Source organism: Gallinula chloropus, assembly GCF_964237585.1.
Source record: "Gallinula chloropus genome assembly, chromosome: 3".
NCBI classification, from domain to species: domain Eukaryota; kingdom Metazoa; phylum Chordata; class Aves; order Gruiformes; family Rallidae; genus Gallinula; species Gallinula chloropus.
In genome coordinates, this window is record NC_140087.1 from 78,135,080 (window position 1) to 78,155,028 (window position 19,949).

The following is a 19,949-nucleotide window of genomic DNA, read 5'->3' on the forward strand; positions in this document are numbered from 1 at the left end:
TGAGTGTTCAGATAGCCTCCTACCAATATAAATGTAGGACAAGTCTATCCTTAAGGACTTTCAGTTCACCATGTTAACAGAGCCACTTAAAACCAAAACCAAACCACCAGTTTTGGCAATTCCTTCCATAGTGTAAGTATTAGCAATTTATTGCCAAAGTTAGAGATGGTTGTTAATTCTTTGACACAGACCCATGTTGATTAAGTGCAAGAAACCAGCCCCACAGAGAGATGGAATATCCCTGCATGTGGTGTAGGAAAGTCTGCTGCTAACTTGTAAAAGCCTACTACATCAAATGCAGATGGCAATTCACAAGAGACCAGAATAAACAGAACAAGCAGCAGAGATGATGGTCATCTGGTAATCACCATCCAAAGTTTCAGTTCTCACCAGTAGGCTATGGGTAGTTTAGGATGGGACTGACTTCAGCTGACACCTGCTGAAGGGGTGGTACCCTGCCAAAAAGTGTCGATTCAAGAAGGCAAAGAAAGGCTGAGACTGTGTGTTAATCATTAGGCCACTCCTCCAGGAGAGACACCCCGATACTGAACATTTCTTCAGGCACACTAATGGAGAGTCATTTGGGTAGCATTTGTCTTTCCTGCCCCTCCATGTCTCCTCACAAGTTGAAGATCTAAGTGACTCTTAAAAGGCCATACATGACATGAAAATCAGCTCTCCCAAATCACTGACTACTGACTTAACCACAGGAAATCATTCAGGGATAAAGTTTTAGATGTCAAAGTGGTTCCTTTTAAAGCTCCAGCTCATAAGCCAGTAGGTACTCGGGTACTTCTGGAGACCAGCATCATTAAGGCTTATCAAAACTGTTATTCAGAATTTTTAATTATGAGAAAATTGCAGCAGGAAGCCTATGAAAATGGGTCCCAAGGGGGTTTTTTTAGAAATCTATACTAGATTGTGACTGCTGAGAACTAAAACATCATTCTCTGGACAGCCGTCCACATAAGCTTTGGATCAACCTTTTGCATAGTCACATACCTGCAGAACTGGATCTGCTGCACCTTAGAGGGTCCCCACCATGACCCACGTCTCCCATATCAAATTCACAGTTTCAGTTAAAGCAAAAAAATACTTAAAAAAATTCCCATGCATAAGAACAAAAACCATACTTTAAAACCTATGGTACAACAATAATCTACACAATGTGGTGTAATTCAATTCTAAGTCTTTATGTGACATAGCACCCAACCACACAGGTTCTCTGTAGACAGGAGTTCAATGATGTCAGGATTTGAAAACCCTCCAAAAGAAATAAATGTCCCATCTTCCTCTCTTGTTCCCCTTTGGGCTGGCCATGCTTCAGCTCTGAAGCATCTTCTCATCTCTCAGGCTTTCAAACCCAAGAAGATTTTACATTCTAACACCGCCAGACTTTAATCCATTACTTCAAAGACCTTAATGTTAAAGGTGATTATTAATACTCTGATTTGTTGACAAATTGACACTGTAGTCTACTCTCAATCTGAGGTGCCAAGCCAGAGCCAGCAACAGTGGGCAGGGTATTGCCACTGTATTTTATGTGTTGGGGTAACTACCATAGAAAAAAAAAAGTCACACAATGAATGGATGAGACACGAATGCAGACTTTGAAATGCATCTCCAATGTGCTTCAGACAAAAATATTATTAAGCAGTTAGAAACCATTCTCCGCTACCTGAATAATTCAATAGGTCTTTAAGTTTCAGCTGCCAATCATTGCAAACTGGAGATTACAAAGTCATCTACAAAAACCTTTCTTCTAGTGAGATGAGACAGAAATATCACAATTTCTACACTATCAGCTGAAGTGAAAAGAAAAAAAAAAACCCCACTGTGGCTACTGTGACAAGATGGTCCTAAAGGAATTAATGGAGACTCACAACACACCAGAACTCCGCTTCCTATTACTCAAAGACCCTTTCAACCAGACAGACAGACAGTGCGGGGAGTATTTCAGTGACTGACAGTTCTGAAATGGGTAATAAAACAAAATACTGAAATCCAGATCTCGTCACATATACTACGACTGGTGGCACAGAAAACAGAATGTAACTGGAGAAGGTTGATAAAAACACCTGAACTCACTTTTCTAATGATATGTGATAAAAATAGATCACGGGCATATAGGGGGGGAGGGGGATTAACAAATTTACCATCCACCAGGTTTTCTTAAATTCTAGAAAGTAACCTCCTGTGTGAAAGGCAAGATGAATGGCTAACATTTCCCAAGTGCTCCAGTGAGAGCCATCTTTCTCCCATTCATTCTTGCACAGGGACAGCTCAAGTTTAAAGTTCTCATTCAGACACAGTTGGGCTCTAACCCCTGTGGTATCTTTTCAGAACCAGAGAAACCCTCCCAGCATTGCTAATGAAAGAGTAAAGCATGTACAGAGTGTATGGAAAAGCAATATACATTAGTGCAAATCATTTTCTTCTCAAGAGTCAAGACGGCCAGCGCCATGCACCAGGGTTCAGGAGGAGATACAGATACAGCAGAGAACAAAGCAGCTAGCTGCACTGAGCATACAAAAGCAGGCCTTGAGTTTTCAAAAGCAGTATCAAGAGGACTTTTACTGGTTCACAAATTTTAAATGTCTGCATTTGTCCAGGATCAGAGTCTTTATGTGCAGCTGATCTTTAGAGAAAGTTCACATTTTAATATTTGGCTTAGGCAAGGGGAAGAAAGAAAGGATGCCAACCATGTTCTTTTTTGCTGCATCACATTTTTTAAACTCAGGCAGCACTTGATTGCTCTACCTACCTAGAGGGAAAAACTCGCCCATTTTCTTCTTGAAGATTTTGTAGTCAACCTCCAAAAAGACGCAGAAGATGATACGATCCACCTGTAAGAAACAGAATTATTCATAGCAAAATGATCACAACCATTAACACTGGCAATAATAGTTAATAAAAGCAAAGAAACTTTTTAAGCCAACATGCTTTTATGCTCCAGGCAAGCAAGAAAACATCACAGGGGCGCATGTTTTGACTTAATTGTGCATCTGTGTTGTAATTTATAAAGTAACGTTTGCAATCGTGGCTCACAACTGTATTCTTTGTTAACTGCCTCCTGTTTATGCAAACCACTCTTGAGCACAGTATAAATGACTTTTGGCATTCTAGATGAGGACTGGGATGCAATGTTTGATGAAAAAGTCACATGGGGGGCTTCTAATAAGCATACAAAAGAGTAAATGGGTAAGCAAAGAGCTCTTTTTCCAATCCTTGTCCAACAAACCTATTTGCAAAACCATTTAGTATTTTAAAATGGCTTTAAAAGGTTTCATGCAGTTTTAATTTACATGAAACCACTTACTCTTGCTATAATATAAGCAGAACGCAGTAAAAACAAAAGCTGATTAGATGACAGGTAGCACACAGGGTAAATATAACATTTAATATGCCATCTACTTAGCAAGGCTGAACATATCAATGAAACCACAGCCCATAATGTATGCACCACCCACCAATGATTTCAAACAAATTGTTTGGGGGATCACTGTATGTGAAAGGCTTTTCTGAAAGAGACCAATAAAAGCCACTAACTCAAAGAAAATAAAAACAAAACAGAATTCCAAAGCCTTTAAGACTGAAAACCACCCACACTGGACGTCACTCTAGCCTCGCTATTTCTTTGTTTTATCTGTGTAGCCCAGCACAAATTGCCTCTGCAGCCAAAACCCAGCTTCAGGAGGCAGCTGGGGAAGTCAAAAAGACCCTCCCACGGCTGAGCTGAGGGACCTGCAACTTGTTCTCTGAAGTGCACAGAGCTTAACGAAGAAGCGACTAAGCCTGAGCAATAGGAGACTGAGCATCTTGGCTGGCATTACGCTGTCCTCTTGTCTCCATGGGCGGTAAGCCGATCTGCTGTGGCAGAGCTCCTCAAGAGCGCCTTTGCACAGGCGAGGAAAAGCACCAGGCTCCCCCCTGAAGGGAAACCAGCAGGAGGAACGCTCTCAAAAAACATCCCCTCTCTCCCTTATCTTCAGTAGCAAACGCTGTTCTTTTGCTACAGCTGCTCTTCGAAGCAAAGTGCAAGTCTTGGCTTCAAAGACACCATTACGCTGAGCAGCTCAGGACATTATTTCAGAGCTCATTTTGGAGCAGCCCAGTAGGATACAGAAGGGGATGAGAGCAGACAACAATTGGTTAAGCTGGAAAATGCTGGTCGTTGCTAGCAAGAACGTCTCTGAATCAAAGCTGACTGCAAAATCTGAAAGAGCAAACCAGGTAGGAAATACAAGGCTGAAGGAGCAGGTTACAAATAACCTACGTGAAGGAAGAGAGAGGCTTGTGAGCAGGACAGGGAGCAGCAGGACAGAGCTCGGGCGGACGGTGCTTTGCCAAGGAAGCTCAGTGGCAGATCTGCGAGCAAGGAAACTGCCTGTTGCTGCCTGCTGATACGATGGTCACAGAAACAAGCTGTTCTGTGCATCCCTCATAAACAAACCAGGATAGATCTTAAAAGTATGCTGGACTGTGTTGCCAGCTGCTCCTCACAAGAAATATGATAAAGCCACCAAACACTGGCTAAATGCTCAAGCCGAAAAGCCATACTTATCTGCATGCTCATAAATTCATAATGTTAAGCACCAGTTGGAAGAGATGCCACATTTTCCCCGTACCAGAGTTTCCACCTAAGTAAAGCTGAGCATTGTCAGAAGGGAAGCTTTAGACAGTGAATGTTTAAATTGCATTCATCATGAAAATTGGTTTAGGAGAGTGCTGGGGTGATACTAGATTGTTGTCTTCTATCTCCGCCTCCTGAGCAGAGCAGTTATTCACACAGATAGTCATCCCTGGTGCTGTCTCTGGGCACATCAAGGGTAAGAGAGTTGTTAGGAGCAGTCAACATAGTTTTACCAAGGGGAAGTCATGTTTGACTAATAGCCTTTTATGAGGATACAACCAGGTGGATAGATGATGGTAGGGCAGTAGATGTGGTCTACCTTGACCTCAGTAAAGCATCTGACACTGTCTGCCAGAGCATCCTTGTGGCTGACCTGAGGAAGCATAGTCCGGAACATCGAGTAGTGAGGTGGATTGAGAGCTGGCTGAAGAGAAGAAGCCAGCAAGTTTTATCAATGGGACAGAGTCTGGCTGGAGGCATGTATCTAGTGGAGCCCTTCAGGGGTCAGCACTGGGACCTGTACTATTCAATATATTTTTTGATGACCTGGGTGAGGGAATAGAGTGTATAGTCAGCAAGTTTGCTTGAGGGGGGGCTGACACACCAGAGGGCTGTGCTGTCTTTCAGCAAGGCTTGGACAGGCTGGAGACTTGGGCAGGGAGAAGTTTAATGAGATTGAACAAGAGCATCTTGGGAAGAACAACCCCGGGTACCAGTATAGGTTGGGGACTGTCCTGTTGGAGAGCAGCATAGGTGAGAGGGACCTGGGGGTCCTGGTGGGCAGCAGGATGACCATGAGCAAGCAATGTGCCCTCATGGCTAAGAAGGCTGATGGCATCTTGGGGTGTATAGGAAGGGGTGTGGTTAGTAGGTCAAGAGAGGTCCTTCTCCTCCTTTACTCTGCCCTGGTGAGTCCACACCTGGAATATTGTGTCCAGTTTTGGGCCCCTCAGTTCAAGCAGGACACAGAACTCCTTCAAAGAGTCCAGCGCAGGGCCACCAAGATGATTAAGGGAGTGGAACACCTTCCTTATGAGGAGAGGCTGAGGGAGCTGGGCCTATTTGGGCCTGTTTAGCTTGGAGAAGAGGAGACTGATAGGAGACCTTATTAATGTTTATAAATATGGAAAGGGAGAGAGTCAGGAGGATGGAGCCAGGCTCTTCTCAGTGATGGCCAGCAACAGGACAAGGGGCAATGGGTGCAAGCTGGAGCATAGGAACAGCTGGAGCACTGGGACAGGCTGCCCAGAGAGGTTGTGGAGTCTTCTCTGGAGACATTCAAAATTCACCTGGATGCGTTCCTGTGCAATTTAGTCTAGGTGATCCTGCTCTGGCAGGGGGGTTGGACTAGATGATCTTATGAGGTCACTTACAACTCCTAACGTTCTATAATTCTGTGATTACAGTGATAGACCCAACACGTGATCCAGGACTGACAAAAGAGCAAGGATGGAAACTTATAAACCAGAGGAGGAATGATACTCCAACACAGAGTTGCTCTGAGTTGTCTTACTTTCTATATAGTCTCATACCCTCTGCTGTAAATACTACAGATATTTCCCTTGTTTTATATAGTTCAACTTCTCAAGGCGTTCCCTTTACTTTTATTTATTCTGTGCAGTTGTGATGATAAAACTTCTGCAATCCTAAGAATTTCTACTACTTCTAATACAATTCTTTAATTTAAAGATAGGGAATCTCTCTAGAAACAGCAGACTATTTCAAAATTTCTAGCCTCCTGACTCTATACATCCTATATATAAACCTGTTCAATTTCTTCCTGGTGTGAGAAAAAGTGCTCTATTTTTAAGTATGCATAAGATACTGTGATGACAGTTGAAATCCTGTGTTTATCTGATTGAATGGCATGTGTTGGCAGAAAGTAAATCTGAAATTAAACCATATTCTATCATCCTGCCAGTGATTGACTATTTTATCTAACATCCCCAGCTAAACTTGAAATTAGGTATGGAAAGTAACCCTTGTCCTCACTGTTCCTGTTCCAGCTACAATAAGGAAAGGTTTAATCCAAGTGACTCCAAACCTGCCTTGCCCGCTGGCTCACAAAAGCTCAGCAGGCCTTTAGGGATGCGTGCTTAGGAAAGTCGCACCTTATTCAAAGAGAAAAAGCTTCTCTCATGTGGCTAGAAAATGCCAACTTGATTAGAGGTTTCATGCCACCTCTTTACAGAGGAGAGGGAGGATCCCCCAGAGACTCCCCCGAGCATGCCCGAGGAGCCCCCAGTGCCTTTTGTAGGTGCCTGGCACCTCCACAGCCGACCAAGCACCACTCAACTGCAACAGAAGTTTAAAGGATCTGCACGTTGAAGGTTTTAAAGCTCATCCTTGATTGACAGCTCTTTTTTGGAGGCTGGTATTAAAATCAGCCATCCCCTGTCAGAGCCTGATTAAATTCTGCTCGCTTCACAGCTATGAATAGGTGGATCAAAGAACCCCAAAATTAAGAGCGCTGCAACACAGGAAGAAGGGAGTTAAATTGCATGAGCTGTTCACTTAGCAGGCAGCTTCACAGCTCAAGGCTGCAAGTACATTGATTTTTTTACATTTTTTTCCCCCCTATATTTCTTTTTTTTCCTTGGGCCTGCTCTCTGAGCCAGGCTCCATTTAATTTTGAGGGGCATACTTTCCTGGAGGTTTAGTTTGCTGTACCTGATAAGGATCAGTAAACTTCTGCAGCCCTGCCTGTCTCACAGGGCTCAGGCTCTTTTGAAGTGGAATGGACCCATAGTCAGTCATTAATGCCAGGATTTTACAAGGACACAGCCAAATCTCACAAACGGAAAACTCCTGCCCTGGGTATCACAGAACTATTGGTTTTAAGAACAGCAGCACTGATCTTAATACAAAAATGCTAACAAAAATATTTCCTCCTATTTTTTGTTCAGTAGGGGTTAGTGGTTTTTGTTTTCCACAGTGAATCTGAGCGCCCTTTGCATCTAATGAATTTTAAGGAAGGGACCTCCAGAGATCATTGGGTTCAACCCCCCTGCCAAAGCAGGTTCCCTAGGACAGGTCGCACAAGGAGGCATCCAGATGGGTCTTGAATATCTCCAGAGAAGGAGACTCCACACACCCCGGGCAGCCTGTCCCAGGGCTCTGTCACCCTCACTCTGAAAAAGTTCTTCCCCATATTGGTGCTGAACTTCCTGTGCTCCAACTTGAGGCCATTGCCCCTTGTCCTGTCCCCACAGACCACTGAGAAGAGGCTGGCCATTTCCCCCTGTCCCCCACACTTCAGATCTTTACAAACATTGGTCAGATCCCCTCTCAGTCTTCTTTTCTCAAGGCTGAACAGCTCCAGTTCGCTCAGCCTTTCCTCATAAAAGAGATGCTTCAGGCCTTTAATCATCTTTGTAGACCTCCACTGGGCTGATGAGGGTCTCACATCCCACACAGCAGAGCTGGGAGTGTCCTGGTTCTGGTCAGGCTAGAGGTAACCTCCCAAGCAGCCAGCTCAAGTGAGCTGAGTTAGCCCAGCTGTTTCCACATCCCTGACACCACTCTCCCATAAAAGGGGCTGGTTGGGGAGGGGTACTCCTGGGTGCCTCCAGGGCAGTTTGAATGCAGTTGGGGCTTACATTGTACAGCACTCTCTAATCGTCAGGTTGGTAAGGTACTCTGTGTTATCAATGGGTGTGAGTGTGATTGGCTGTTACCGTTCTGCTTTCATGGTGATTTGGTCAGCAAATTGTGCTTACCACAGAGGCTCTGACTGTCTCTCCTGTGGGAGTGAGGAGCATTGTGTGGTGCTCAGCCACTGCTTGGGGCTGATCCACCACAGGGAGCTGCACCTCTCTGCAGCAGGGAAGCTCTGCCAACACACCCACACCACCAACCAGAGACAGCTCTGCCCACAGAAGGCAAACAATGCACCCCTTAAAGATAAGATTGGAAGCCTAGCCACATCCAAGGCCACAACAGAACAAGAGTCTGCTGATGCTCTCTAGCAACTTTAAACCCTTTTTATGGAGTCTTTGAGCAATCAAATAGCCCTCCCTTCCCAGCAAAATAAAATACACACCAGGTTCCCTAAGGACCTGTCCTTCCACTATGGCACAGGAGAGACTGCTGCATGTATATACACACATCTGCATATTCAGCCACTGATACAGGGGGATTTTATACTCCACAGCTGTACCTATATATATTTTAGGATCAAGAACATCTCTGGTTTTATCTCAGCTCTTTTGCTGTGGCCTCTGGTAGTTTGTCCAGTTCTTCTGACTTAATTTCCCTATCTGTTTAGCGGACAGCAATACTTAGTCGTGCACTTACAAAGAGCTGTTGCCAAGCACAATCCACAGGACGTGCCAGATGCTGTCATATGGATAGCTGTATGTATACCCAGGTGCCAAGCTGTATATATCAAGCATAGATTTGAAACAGAAGACTGATCAAAAGACGTTCTAGACTATTTAATGCTGTTTCCATGTCATTGCCACCCTGTGTCCTAAAAGAATAACAACTCACAACGAAAACAAACCAAACTGCTTTTCATGACTCCCAAGTATTTCATGCGTATCCCCAGTTCCAAGACATTTCCCCAGCAGGCAGCAACTGCTTTTTACTTTATGCGACAAGTTTCACCATCATTTAAATTCTACCAGAAAATACACAATAGAAAAACAATGTTAACTTGTAAGAGCTGTTTCCCAATCCCAAATCAAATTAATGGTAATAAATGACAAAGAGAACGAAGAAGCTTTCTGCTCTTTGTACAGGTAGCATATCCCTTTTATGAAACACCCTTGCCTGATCCCACCAGGACCTATTGTTGTAAGGCAATGGTGAACACCAGAAGCTTGCTGTAACATTTTTAGTTCATCAAACATTCTTTTGACTTAATTCAAAACTCAATGATGCCAAACAGAGGGGTTTTTTTATTGACTTCAGTGTGCTCGGATTGGCGCCTATACTCTGTAACATCAGAAATAACGTTCGCCTCCTTAAGAATTGAAGTTCTTCTAATATTCAAGTTTCATTACCCTAAATCTTCAAGATACTTTCTCAGACATCCTGAACAGTCACAGTTCAGAGCTTCCTGTACTCATTAAGTTCCCATTTTATAGTGCCCATGTGGAAGAAGCCCTGAACCTTGGACTGTGCCACAATCCCACATTTCCCTGTGTTGGGACTGCAGTTGCTCAGGCAGCCCCATTGGTTTTCGTTGCCTGAGATTTCTTCTACAGAGATGAGTGGGAATGAAGCCACCTAAGTCAGGTTTCCAAGGCATGTTCTCATGAAATCAAAATCTCACTTGTGAGAAGAAGAAGGAGGAAGAGATTTTTAATGCACCACAGGATCAGGCTACGAGTGTCTTATCTGGTCCTTACACACTGTGTAAAATTCCTTCTATTCCTGGGCAAGGGTTCAGTTTGCTGTTCTGAAATCCACACCCCTCTCTTGCTTATCTTCACGAACCTCATTTTCCATCTCCTTCTTTTCTGGTTTTCTGACAGAGCTCCTCCCTGCCTAGAATGGAGCTGATGCATTGAATTGACTCCATGCAGAGGTACACTTCAAAGAGACCAAGATTTCTTTCTGCCCCCTTAAAGCACTCATAAACGATGCTCTTGATGCTGACTGTCTTCCTCTCAGCCTACCCTCTGTCTATTCTGGTCCTCTGGTAATCCTACTGCAACCCACTGACAGACAGAAATACCAGCTTTGTACAATAACACAGGCATCTGCCGTATCACTCACAGCAGCTGCGATCCACTTCACAAGAGGAGATGCCTTTCCTGAGCACCACACACATCTGGCCAGATGTCCAGATAGCACTCTGCCTGACCAAAAAGAAAGAGCATAGAGAAGCGCATCCCACTTGGAAATAAGCCACGATTGAGGTCAGAAGTTTTCACACGCTCCTTCCAAAGGTGAGCACTTCGGGCCTTGTAAAAACTACTCATTTCATAGCGCCATAAATTAAAATTCAGCCTCCTATTATTACTACCAATTTCACAGAAACCATTAAAGCATAGAGCCTAGTTGACTGTCTGCTCCTCTCGGCATGACATCATGGTCTGTAATTGCAGAATTACTTTCAAAAAAAGAACTTCAGTCAAGTATTTATGGCAAATACAAAGCTTCGGGCGCCACTCCCATCCTCATAAGATTTAAGCGGGGCAGAGGTGTCAGACTGGCGATACGGCGAATTTGACAATCAATGAACTGTGTGATGATGTTCACAGAGCAATTCACCTAGCCCAGCTGGCCCAGCTTCAAATCCACTGCAGACCTGAGCCAAAATCACACCCTTCTTTACTTGAACTTCCAGATACCCAAACGAGTCCAGCTTCAGGCAGACAGGCAACATCTAGATCATCCTTCAGCCCTGCTAGGGGAAGGAGAAAGACATACTCTTTCAGAACAAAGCTCTTTCTTTTCCATGGATTTGAGTTTTGAGAGTCTTTGAATCCAAAGCAAAAATCTAAATAAAAATCCATATGACAGTAAACCTTCTGCAACTAATGGTATCAATGGAGTGTTATGATATCACATCAAGAGTAAATACTGGTTGAGGACTAGCTGTGAGGCAGGAGCTCTTACTTAAACCATCTTATTACTTAGGCACTTACTGAAAGAAAGAATAATTTGAAACACATGAATTATAAAATGATTTATGCTTATCACTAATAGAGTGGAATGTTTTCTATGGTGGGTCTTGCTGAAGTTAAAAGACAGAAGCAGAGAGTTATTATTAATGTTTTAATATCCTACTTCATGACAGAAAACATACTTCGCTTGGAGTGAAAGATAATTAAAAGTCCAAAGGCAATTTAAAAAAAAAAAACCAAACCAAAACCCAACAACGAAAAAAAAAACCACCAGAAATTTATTACAAGTTTAAAATATTAACACAAACAACATGCCAAAGCCATAGGGCTTTGCAGCAATATCCACCTCTAAAACAAAAGGCAGTGGCAACACACTTGGCAATGAAACTCAAGATAAATTTAAAACATGGTCAGAACATCATTCCCTGTCTACTGTGCCTGTTCCTACAGCTCTGCTTATATTCATCCAATGAGGAGAAATCACCCCCTGTACGACAGGGGTACCAGACACACCTCAGCAGTTTCCATTATAGCACAAGCCTTTCTCCATGTCACTGAAACCCAGCAAGACCCATGATGCTTTCCAGGGGAGATGCACTTTTACCCGTAGGTCTCGCACACAGGGAAGCGTTACACTCTTGTGGTACCGATCTATTTGTCTCCAGGTGGAGGTTTGATGTGTCCAAGGTCACAGAGAATAAGAGTAGCACAACTACTGATCAGGACCTTGGGTTTTATTTTTTTTTCTCCTGTTCTCTCTCAAAGATGCTACAGGGAAAAAAAAAAATCCCATCAGTGGTCACAAGCGAAGTTCACAAGCTTCACTGCACACCACCAGTTTTCCTCTGGCACATACTTTCAACGTACCCATGTATTGTGAGAACCAATAATGATAACTCTATTTCCCTAATACATTGGTTGCTTTTCAAATGTTCCTTGCTCTCCTTGAGAGAATCCACCCTGTGCTTTCAAAACCTTTTAAATACGGCGTATTGTTCAAGGACAGGTAGAGCTTTCCCTTTTGGACTTGGTGACTGTGCTGAGCTGTTACTGGTTTTTTTTGGTATGAACAAAGCACCTGCCAGCCAAGCAGGGTGGATGTCCTAAAGGAGCAGTCTGGATCTAAACTAGGAAATTACAAAAACATTTTCTGAGGAACTTACAAATAGTCAGCAACAATATCATATGTAGCCTGGTTACTTCTATATTCCAAGGTTATATGACAAATAGGACACGACAGCCATGTAATTTCTAATACAAACAGACAGACTAGAAAACCAGTAGTTAATAGTCCACGTGGATTTTTTTGCTCCACAACTAAAAGTTTTTCAGTTTCCTAGAGGTGAAAAAACTCGTAAAAATCAGCCTAGGATTTAAGGCAATGTCTCAGTATATTTCTTTTGATGGTCACTAAAACTTGTCAGGAAGGGGCCAGGAGAGTAGTTTAAAAATGCATTTGTTTTTACCAAGATATCCATCAATCTGCACAATTCACTTTTATGCCACACAAACACCGTGACATAAAGCCCATTAATCTTTTCCAGCTTAATACCTACTGTCCTTTGAAGATACATGTTTGGAATATCTGAAGGCGACCTCCATTTTTCACAGTTACCAGTCATAGGGCAGCTGACACAGCCAAGATAATCCTGTATTCAGCAAAACCCGAGGAATGAATGGATTCTGATGAATGTAATTTGCTATCTCAGTGACAAATGGCAAATGTGAAGAGAGGGTGTGCATGCAAATAGAACTGCGTTAAATAAGGGCTTGTGAAGGATAGTACTCTGAAAATATCTGATAGGCAGTTTTACAACAACCACGCGGTTTTTAGGAGATAAATCATCAGCTTGCTTAAAGTTATCATTATGCCCTCATTGTGGATCTCTGCTGAATAAGATGGTATTGTGGCATACAATCAAGCAGGGTTTTGCAATCCCACAGCCTGACTTTTTGCACCAGATTTTTACCTCGCAACATACGTTTTTCAGTAGCTTTTCAGTAAAAATGTGGACTTAAATACCTTAAAGTTCCCAATGATTATGAGTATCCTAAACCTGTTTGGGTGTCCACCCTGTGGTAGATTAATCCCCAAAAGGTGCCATGATGTTCCAGTAACACCAAAAGCTCTTCAATGGATCCCCTGAGGCTGAGGTGTCAGTTCAGAAAATTCTTGTATTCTTGGTGATTTACCAGTTTTGCTGTAGTGCTGAGTAATATCTACCAATACTTTTTCCACTCCTTCCCAGAGCCAGCAGGAGAATCAGCACAACTTGCTCAGAGTCCACCATTCGAGGAAAAAATCTCCTTGCCATCATCTTTGTGGCTGCCACAAGATTCTGAATATGAAACAGCCCCAGGTTTTAAAACCACACAGAGACACCAAGCACTGATGCCTCCCGCCCTCCAGACAGGCACAAGAAATTTAGGTTTGGACGCCAGAGCCAGGATCAGGAGGCCTGAGGGTGGGGACCAGCAGGGAGAGCAGTGGGGGTTCATGCCCTGGAGAGCAAAGCTCCCTATTTCTGTGCTGCTGACTCGTGGGATTGCAGTTGCTTCCAGACTTTATGAGAAGCTACCAGGTCCCTGAGCAGTGGGAACCACATGCCTGTCAGTCCCCAAAATCTCTGCTTCCCCCACTCATGCCCATGGCAGGGCAGGCATCCTCTCTTGAAGCAGGAATAGGATCATGCTGATGTCTGGTGGCTGGGACAGAAACATTTATTTCTGGTCGTGCTGCTGAGAAACCCTAAGCAGGCTCCTGAGGTGCACAATAAATGGCTGAGCTGCAGAAAAGGAGCAGGAGAAACATTCCCTAGAAGCAGCAGAAACATTCCCTAGAAGCAGCAGATGATGGCTTAAATAACTTTTTAAGTGTGCTGTTACAGGCAGGGTAAATTTGCAGACATGATAAACTCAGCAACAATTTTCCCACGGAGGTCGAGCAAAGGTTTTTTACCTCACCTCTGGGGCTGGGGGACTGTTGTCACATGGGCTTTTCTCTCTTTTTTTTAATAACTGACAGAGGAAAAAAATTCTGGTTTGATCTTACAAAGTTGGCTCAAAATTAAGCTAATTTAGGTATTTCCATCAAAAGAGGCCAGATGATCCCCACATACAAAATTATACACATGTCTAGAACCTGGAAAGTTTCACCTTAGAGAGGTTTGGAAAATACATGATTTCATGTAGGAATCCCTGAAACCTAATGCAATTGAGAACAGTCCCCAAAGGAAGCTCACACCAGGTGTTTCTCTTCCTATGGCTTCTGTAACCATTCTTACCTCTATCCTACATTAACGTTGATGTTGGTAACTCTGCCCCCAAAAGCCACTGACTTCAAGGGGTTTGGGATCAGTGGGAAAAACAACAGCAGCACTCAGGACCCCGTGTTTCTCTGACATGGGGGTCCAATTTTTTTTCCAAAAACTCAACAAGTGTCAAAACCTGCACTTCTAGGGATGAAGAGTCCTCGCTTCACTGGTATTAGCAGCACTACTACTGCTATCATCTGCAATGTACTCCAAGTTCTCCTCCCCAGCACCTCCATGTATCCTCTGTTCTTTATTTGGGGAAGAACATCGGTAGAGATGATGCTGGTGTGGAAAGTTAATAATTACTCCCCACTGAGGCGATTAAAACTGCAGTGGAAGCAAAATGAAGGGATAACATACCTGCTACTCAGGTTACAAAGGAACCACATACAGTTTGCAAAACTCACATTCAAAAGTTTAGTGTAGAAAAAAAGAGTCCTTAAAAAAAGTAAATTAATTCCTAAGGATATAGGCCACATCATATAACATGAAACAGCTCTGAAACCATCGCTCTTACTAAAACCTGGACTGAATCTCATTTATGTAAATATTACCTTATCTCCTTCCTCAATTAAGTTATCTGTCATTTATAGATCAAATTAAATTCATTAATGAAAGCTATTAAAGACCATTTTTAAAGGACAAAGACTGATTTTCTCAAATACTGTGTGTTCCTCATTTAATGTCGGAGATAATCTTTTTACCACTAGAAAGAGACAGGACCAGGCAGAAGAAGAAGCTATTACATTTCCAGTACTGCTAGAAAAAAATACTTCCATTCCCAGGATGCTCATTCCACTGTCTCTTCCAAGCAGGAGATCAACTCGGGATCATTTGCTTACTGTGTGTTAGATAGATGCCAGGTAAAATATATGGTTTGGTTTTTTTTTTAGAAAAAGAAGTCTATTTATCTCCTTACTACACAAAAGTTCTGTTTTCTTTCTATAAAAAGTCACTTCTTACAGTTGCAATTAGAACCTATTCATGCCTGAGACACTTAGGTACCACAAAAAAATGTGTGTGGGTTTTTTTAAATAAGAACGACTGTGATGGATGATTCCAGCACCCTGAAAGAAACCAAGTCATGAGTCTGTAGGATCAACCTCTGCGTGTTTCTGGCTACCCAGAAGGGAGATTGGAAGGAACAATGAGCAATGAGACAAGAAAATTTGATGTAAAACGCTTATTGCCCAAGAACTCAAGAGTTGGAGGCCAGGTCAAGTTGGGAAATTGCTGCACTTCAGAGCTTGCCGTGGGGTTATTTGCACCTGGGAGAGCCTGGGACCAGTAAGGAAGATCTATGCTAGAGCGCAGGCGTTATTACAGATTTGGCACGTGAGCCCAGCCGGTGTTCCAGCCAAAACGTCCTCGTGTGAAAGGTCATTAAGCCAGCTTGATACAATTGATGAATGTCTTCCACAGAGGATACTGCAACTTTAATATAGGTTGTTTAGAAAAAAAGGATCCACTGGGATATAAACGTCAACTGTATGCCAACGTTTTTCACAGGGATCAGGAAGGGAAAAAAAGGGATTAATCTCAAAGGGATCACTCTTAAATGGATTTTAATAGATACTAATAGGCTGACATTCTCTGAGAGTAGCCAGCAAATGTTCCAGTGCTTTACCAAGTCCTGACGTCTAACCTTGGGTACACCAATTCCACAAAATCCACAGCATCCATCTTCTGGATGGAGCTCTGTTTCCGCAGTTGGAATGCTAACGATGGCCATTAGTGGTTTCTGACTTCTTCCAGTCTGTTTATTTCTGCAGCAGATCACAGTGCACGAGCCACAGAGGTAAGTGCAGATTTACTTTTTATTAAACAAGAAAAATAAGATACCTTAATTCATGGTACGCTGCTATCTACAGATAACCTTCACTCTACCTATCTGCTCATCAGAGGATAAAAAGCATCTAAATTACTAAGATGTTGCTCAAATACAATTGAGAACATTAGCACAATTTCTATGAGGTGCTCAAATGCATATAAAGTCTCCCAAACCATTTATTGTCAAAATGTCAATGGTAAATGCACAAAAATGTAACTTACTTTATGCCATTAATTAACTAATGTTTGCACAGCACTTTGAAAATGTAAAAGCACTTTGAACACTGAGAGCTAAGCAGTATTATTTTTACTCGTGTGGACTCACTGTATGAATCATACATAATAATCACCTCTTCTGGAAAGTATTTTTGGTCCACAGCCAAAACCTAACCTAAGATTTGGCACTTCTGTTCAGCAAAGCATCTGTAAACGGTCCTGTTCAGGTTTCAGCTGGAAATTTTCTGAAACACATTCATTAACTGAGTTCCTTGCAATATACACCAGGCATAAGGTGCCTTTGCTGCTGTATAATTAATGTTGTCTAGTGAGACAGGAAACATTTTCTTGTATTCTCTTCATGTGCCCCAAAACATTTGAGAATAGTGGCTCACTAGCATTAGCCGCGACTGAAGCCCTTCTCTTTGATCTGTACAAGATGCAACAGGCTGAATGGAAATAACACAGGATTGGGATTCCCTTTCACCTTTGTGAGAGCTGTAACTCTCAAAAACTCTTTTGTGATCTCCTGGCTGAAAAGCATTATATCAGAGCTAGACACCATCATCATTACCTATCCCCATGCTGTGATTTCCTCCCCTCTGATCACTCTCTGTCTAGGCTTTGCCCCCCTGCCACACCTTGCTCTTTGTGACCAAAGAGATGCCACGACCATAAGTTTTCCTTCCCAAGTGAGAGCACGGAGAGCTTTCACAGGGCCACATTTTGTCCCTTCAAGCACATCTGTTGCATTAGCCTTGAAAAAAAATATGCTTGGCTACCCCATCCTTGAACAAAATTGCTTCTCTGTGATCATGGGGGAAATCTAAGCCTAAAATAACCAGAACACAACAAAAGTTCACCTTCCTCCTGTTCTGATTAGTTAACAAGAACAGTGATGACTTACAGCTGGCCTGATACCACCTGCAGTTCAGGTTGGCCCCCTGTTTCCACAGATTTTGGCTTCCTGGCTGACCTGGTGGTGGTATGCTCCATCATTGTTACAACTCTCAAATCAGGAGATATTTTATGCATGCCTTGTGTTTGTTTAAACACATGTCTATCCATAACATAAATTAGTCTGTGTGGGATTAACCTAGCCAAGAACTTCCCTTCTACCGATCTGTCTGGACGATCAGATTTAAAGAGTTTTAAGGAACCTTGTCTGCAATACACCACACCCGTCTCCTATTAACAACCACCCTACTATACCCTTGATAGCCGATAAGTATATTTATTCTTGAACTAATGGAGAAAGAAAAACAAGAATGGGAAATATCTGATGTGGTTAGCATTGATCTGTAAAGCTTGGACCTATTTTCTCCACTTGAAATGGAGAAACTAATTTGGGTATTTTCAAAAAGAGAGGAAAGAAAGAAAGAAAGGATATTTGAATTGACTTTGAACAGATGAAACATTTTACAGTGTTTACAGTATAAGTTTACAAACCACTCCTGGGGCAGCTATACTGCATATCTTATCCATAATGTAAACACACTGAGATCATATACTGGCTACCAGCATCGTGTGGCCTTGCAGGACTAGCACTCAATTCAGTGTGGCTGCCAAGCTGGGCTCCAGAGGGGCCCCACGCTCAAAGGCGAGGGGTGCACCGAGCCCACTGGGAGGGAGCTGAACTGCTGGAAACGCTGCTCAGCACCTGCTCATATTCTGCCTGGCTGTGTGGCGAGCTCTCAGTCTCTTTTCCTGCTCACAAAGCAACATCTTTATCTCATTTTAGCTAGGCAGAAAAAGGGAAAATGTAGGGAGGGCAGAGGAGAGTTGGCTGCTGTGAATGGAGCAGGCTGGCTGTGGTGTAAGTCAGCATAGCTGCTGAGGGGGGCTACAGCAATTTACACCGGCAAAGTCTCTCCTCTGGCACCTAGCTCCATGCAGTTGCTTTCTGGGTTCACTAATTCTTGGTGTTATAAACCTGTATGGTATAGTCAAGAGTCCAAATATATACATTATTCACCGAGAACAAGCTACAGACCTACATAATACCCTTCACTGCCTTTTAAACCACTATAGGTGAAGGGAGAACAAAAGAAAGAATAAAAGCACCTCTCATGCAAATGTAAATAAACCATTTCCACTCAACCAACCAGCTCCCATGACAGACACCAGTCTACCCAGCACCTCTTTTCAGTAACCTCTACCAGTTCCCACCTCTTTCCAACTCTGAGCAGAAAGAGGAGGGAGAGTCCTTGGTCTCATAGTTAGGGTTATCTGTTGCCCGTTTCCCATTGCACTACCAGGACCTGACCATCATGCCTACAGAGATGAGAGACTGTTCAGAGTCATTGCTACTAACTTTGCCTGCAAGCACTCAGGGAGCATCTGCAAAGCTGATCTCAGAGATGACTCCAACTGATCTAGCTTCTGGCTCCAATGTTCAGTAGCGCTGTGTTAAGATCCACGCAGTATGTCCCTGTATTTGCATTATTCATGATTATCAAAACCAAATTACGACTTGCTGTGGATCTTGTAACACCCACCCAACGCTCCATGGTCTTGTATCTGGTATCCCACCAACAAATTTCGCTTCTGCAAGTCTAATATGCTGCACGACAACTTGAACACGTCTAAATCTCTGAAAAGCCAAATCAATTTTCTCACATATTTTCTGTTATAAAAATATCTGCTCCGGGGCTGTGATTTTTATGCCAAGTTTCAAAGCAAAATGACTGTATACAGCTAAATTACAACCCTCTAAAACATGGATTTATAATACGTATAATGGAACTCCCATAACTATAACATTTCAAATGTGACATTCCTACAAATGCCAGTTTTCAAGGGATGTTATATGACTGTTTGAACTGCCTCTTGATCCACAGCAAGATGATGCTTTCTTGGGGGGGGGGGAGAAAGACTTTCATTATTTTGCAATTATTGCACAGAATGAAGATGGCACCTTCTTCCCTACAAGGAGGCAGCTCTCCCTACTAAAAAAGGATCTCACTGGAGTGATAGATTGACTTTCTGTGGGACTATCACAGCGTTAGGCTCGTTCTCACCTCATTCTCTCTGCAGAACTGCAAAAAACACTCCTGCTGTAAGCACTGTATTCACATCCTTAACCATCCGAAAATCACACCAACAGCTTAAAGATCACAACATTAAGCAATATTTGTAGGTGTCTCTTCTGCTTTACAACCTCTGAGCTTTTTAGGAACACAGGGTGTGTTTACACCTGTTTTCTGACTACAAAGACAAAAACATATTAAAAGCACAGACATGCAACAGCTTAAAAAACAATCAGCATCTCGTATGCCTCCAAAACTCAGGCTTTGAGAAAAATGTCAAATATCTTTAGCATTGGCAGCAACGTAAACTGCACTATCCATTCTTCAGAAGTACAAGGAAATGAGACAA

General features: G+C 42.8%; 1 protein-coding gene across 1 annotated transcript in view; it reads right to left on the bottom strand.

Annotated features, from left to right (window-relative positions):
* Positions 1-19,949, bottom strand: part of MACROD2 (mono-ADP ribosylhydrolase 2) — an 888,911-nt gene that overhangs the window by 86,416 nt on the left and 782,546 nt on the right. Inside the window, exon 9 of the mRNA XM_084260985.1 lies at positions 2,765-2,846. Coding sequence (XP_084117111.1) covers positions 2,765-2,846 — 82 coding nt within the window. The remainder of the gene's footprint in view (positions 1-2,764; positions 2,847-19,949) is intronic.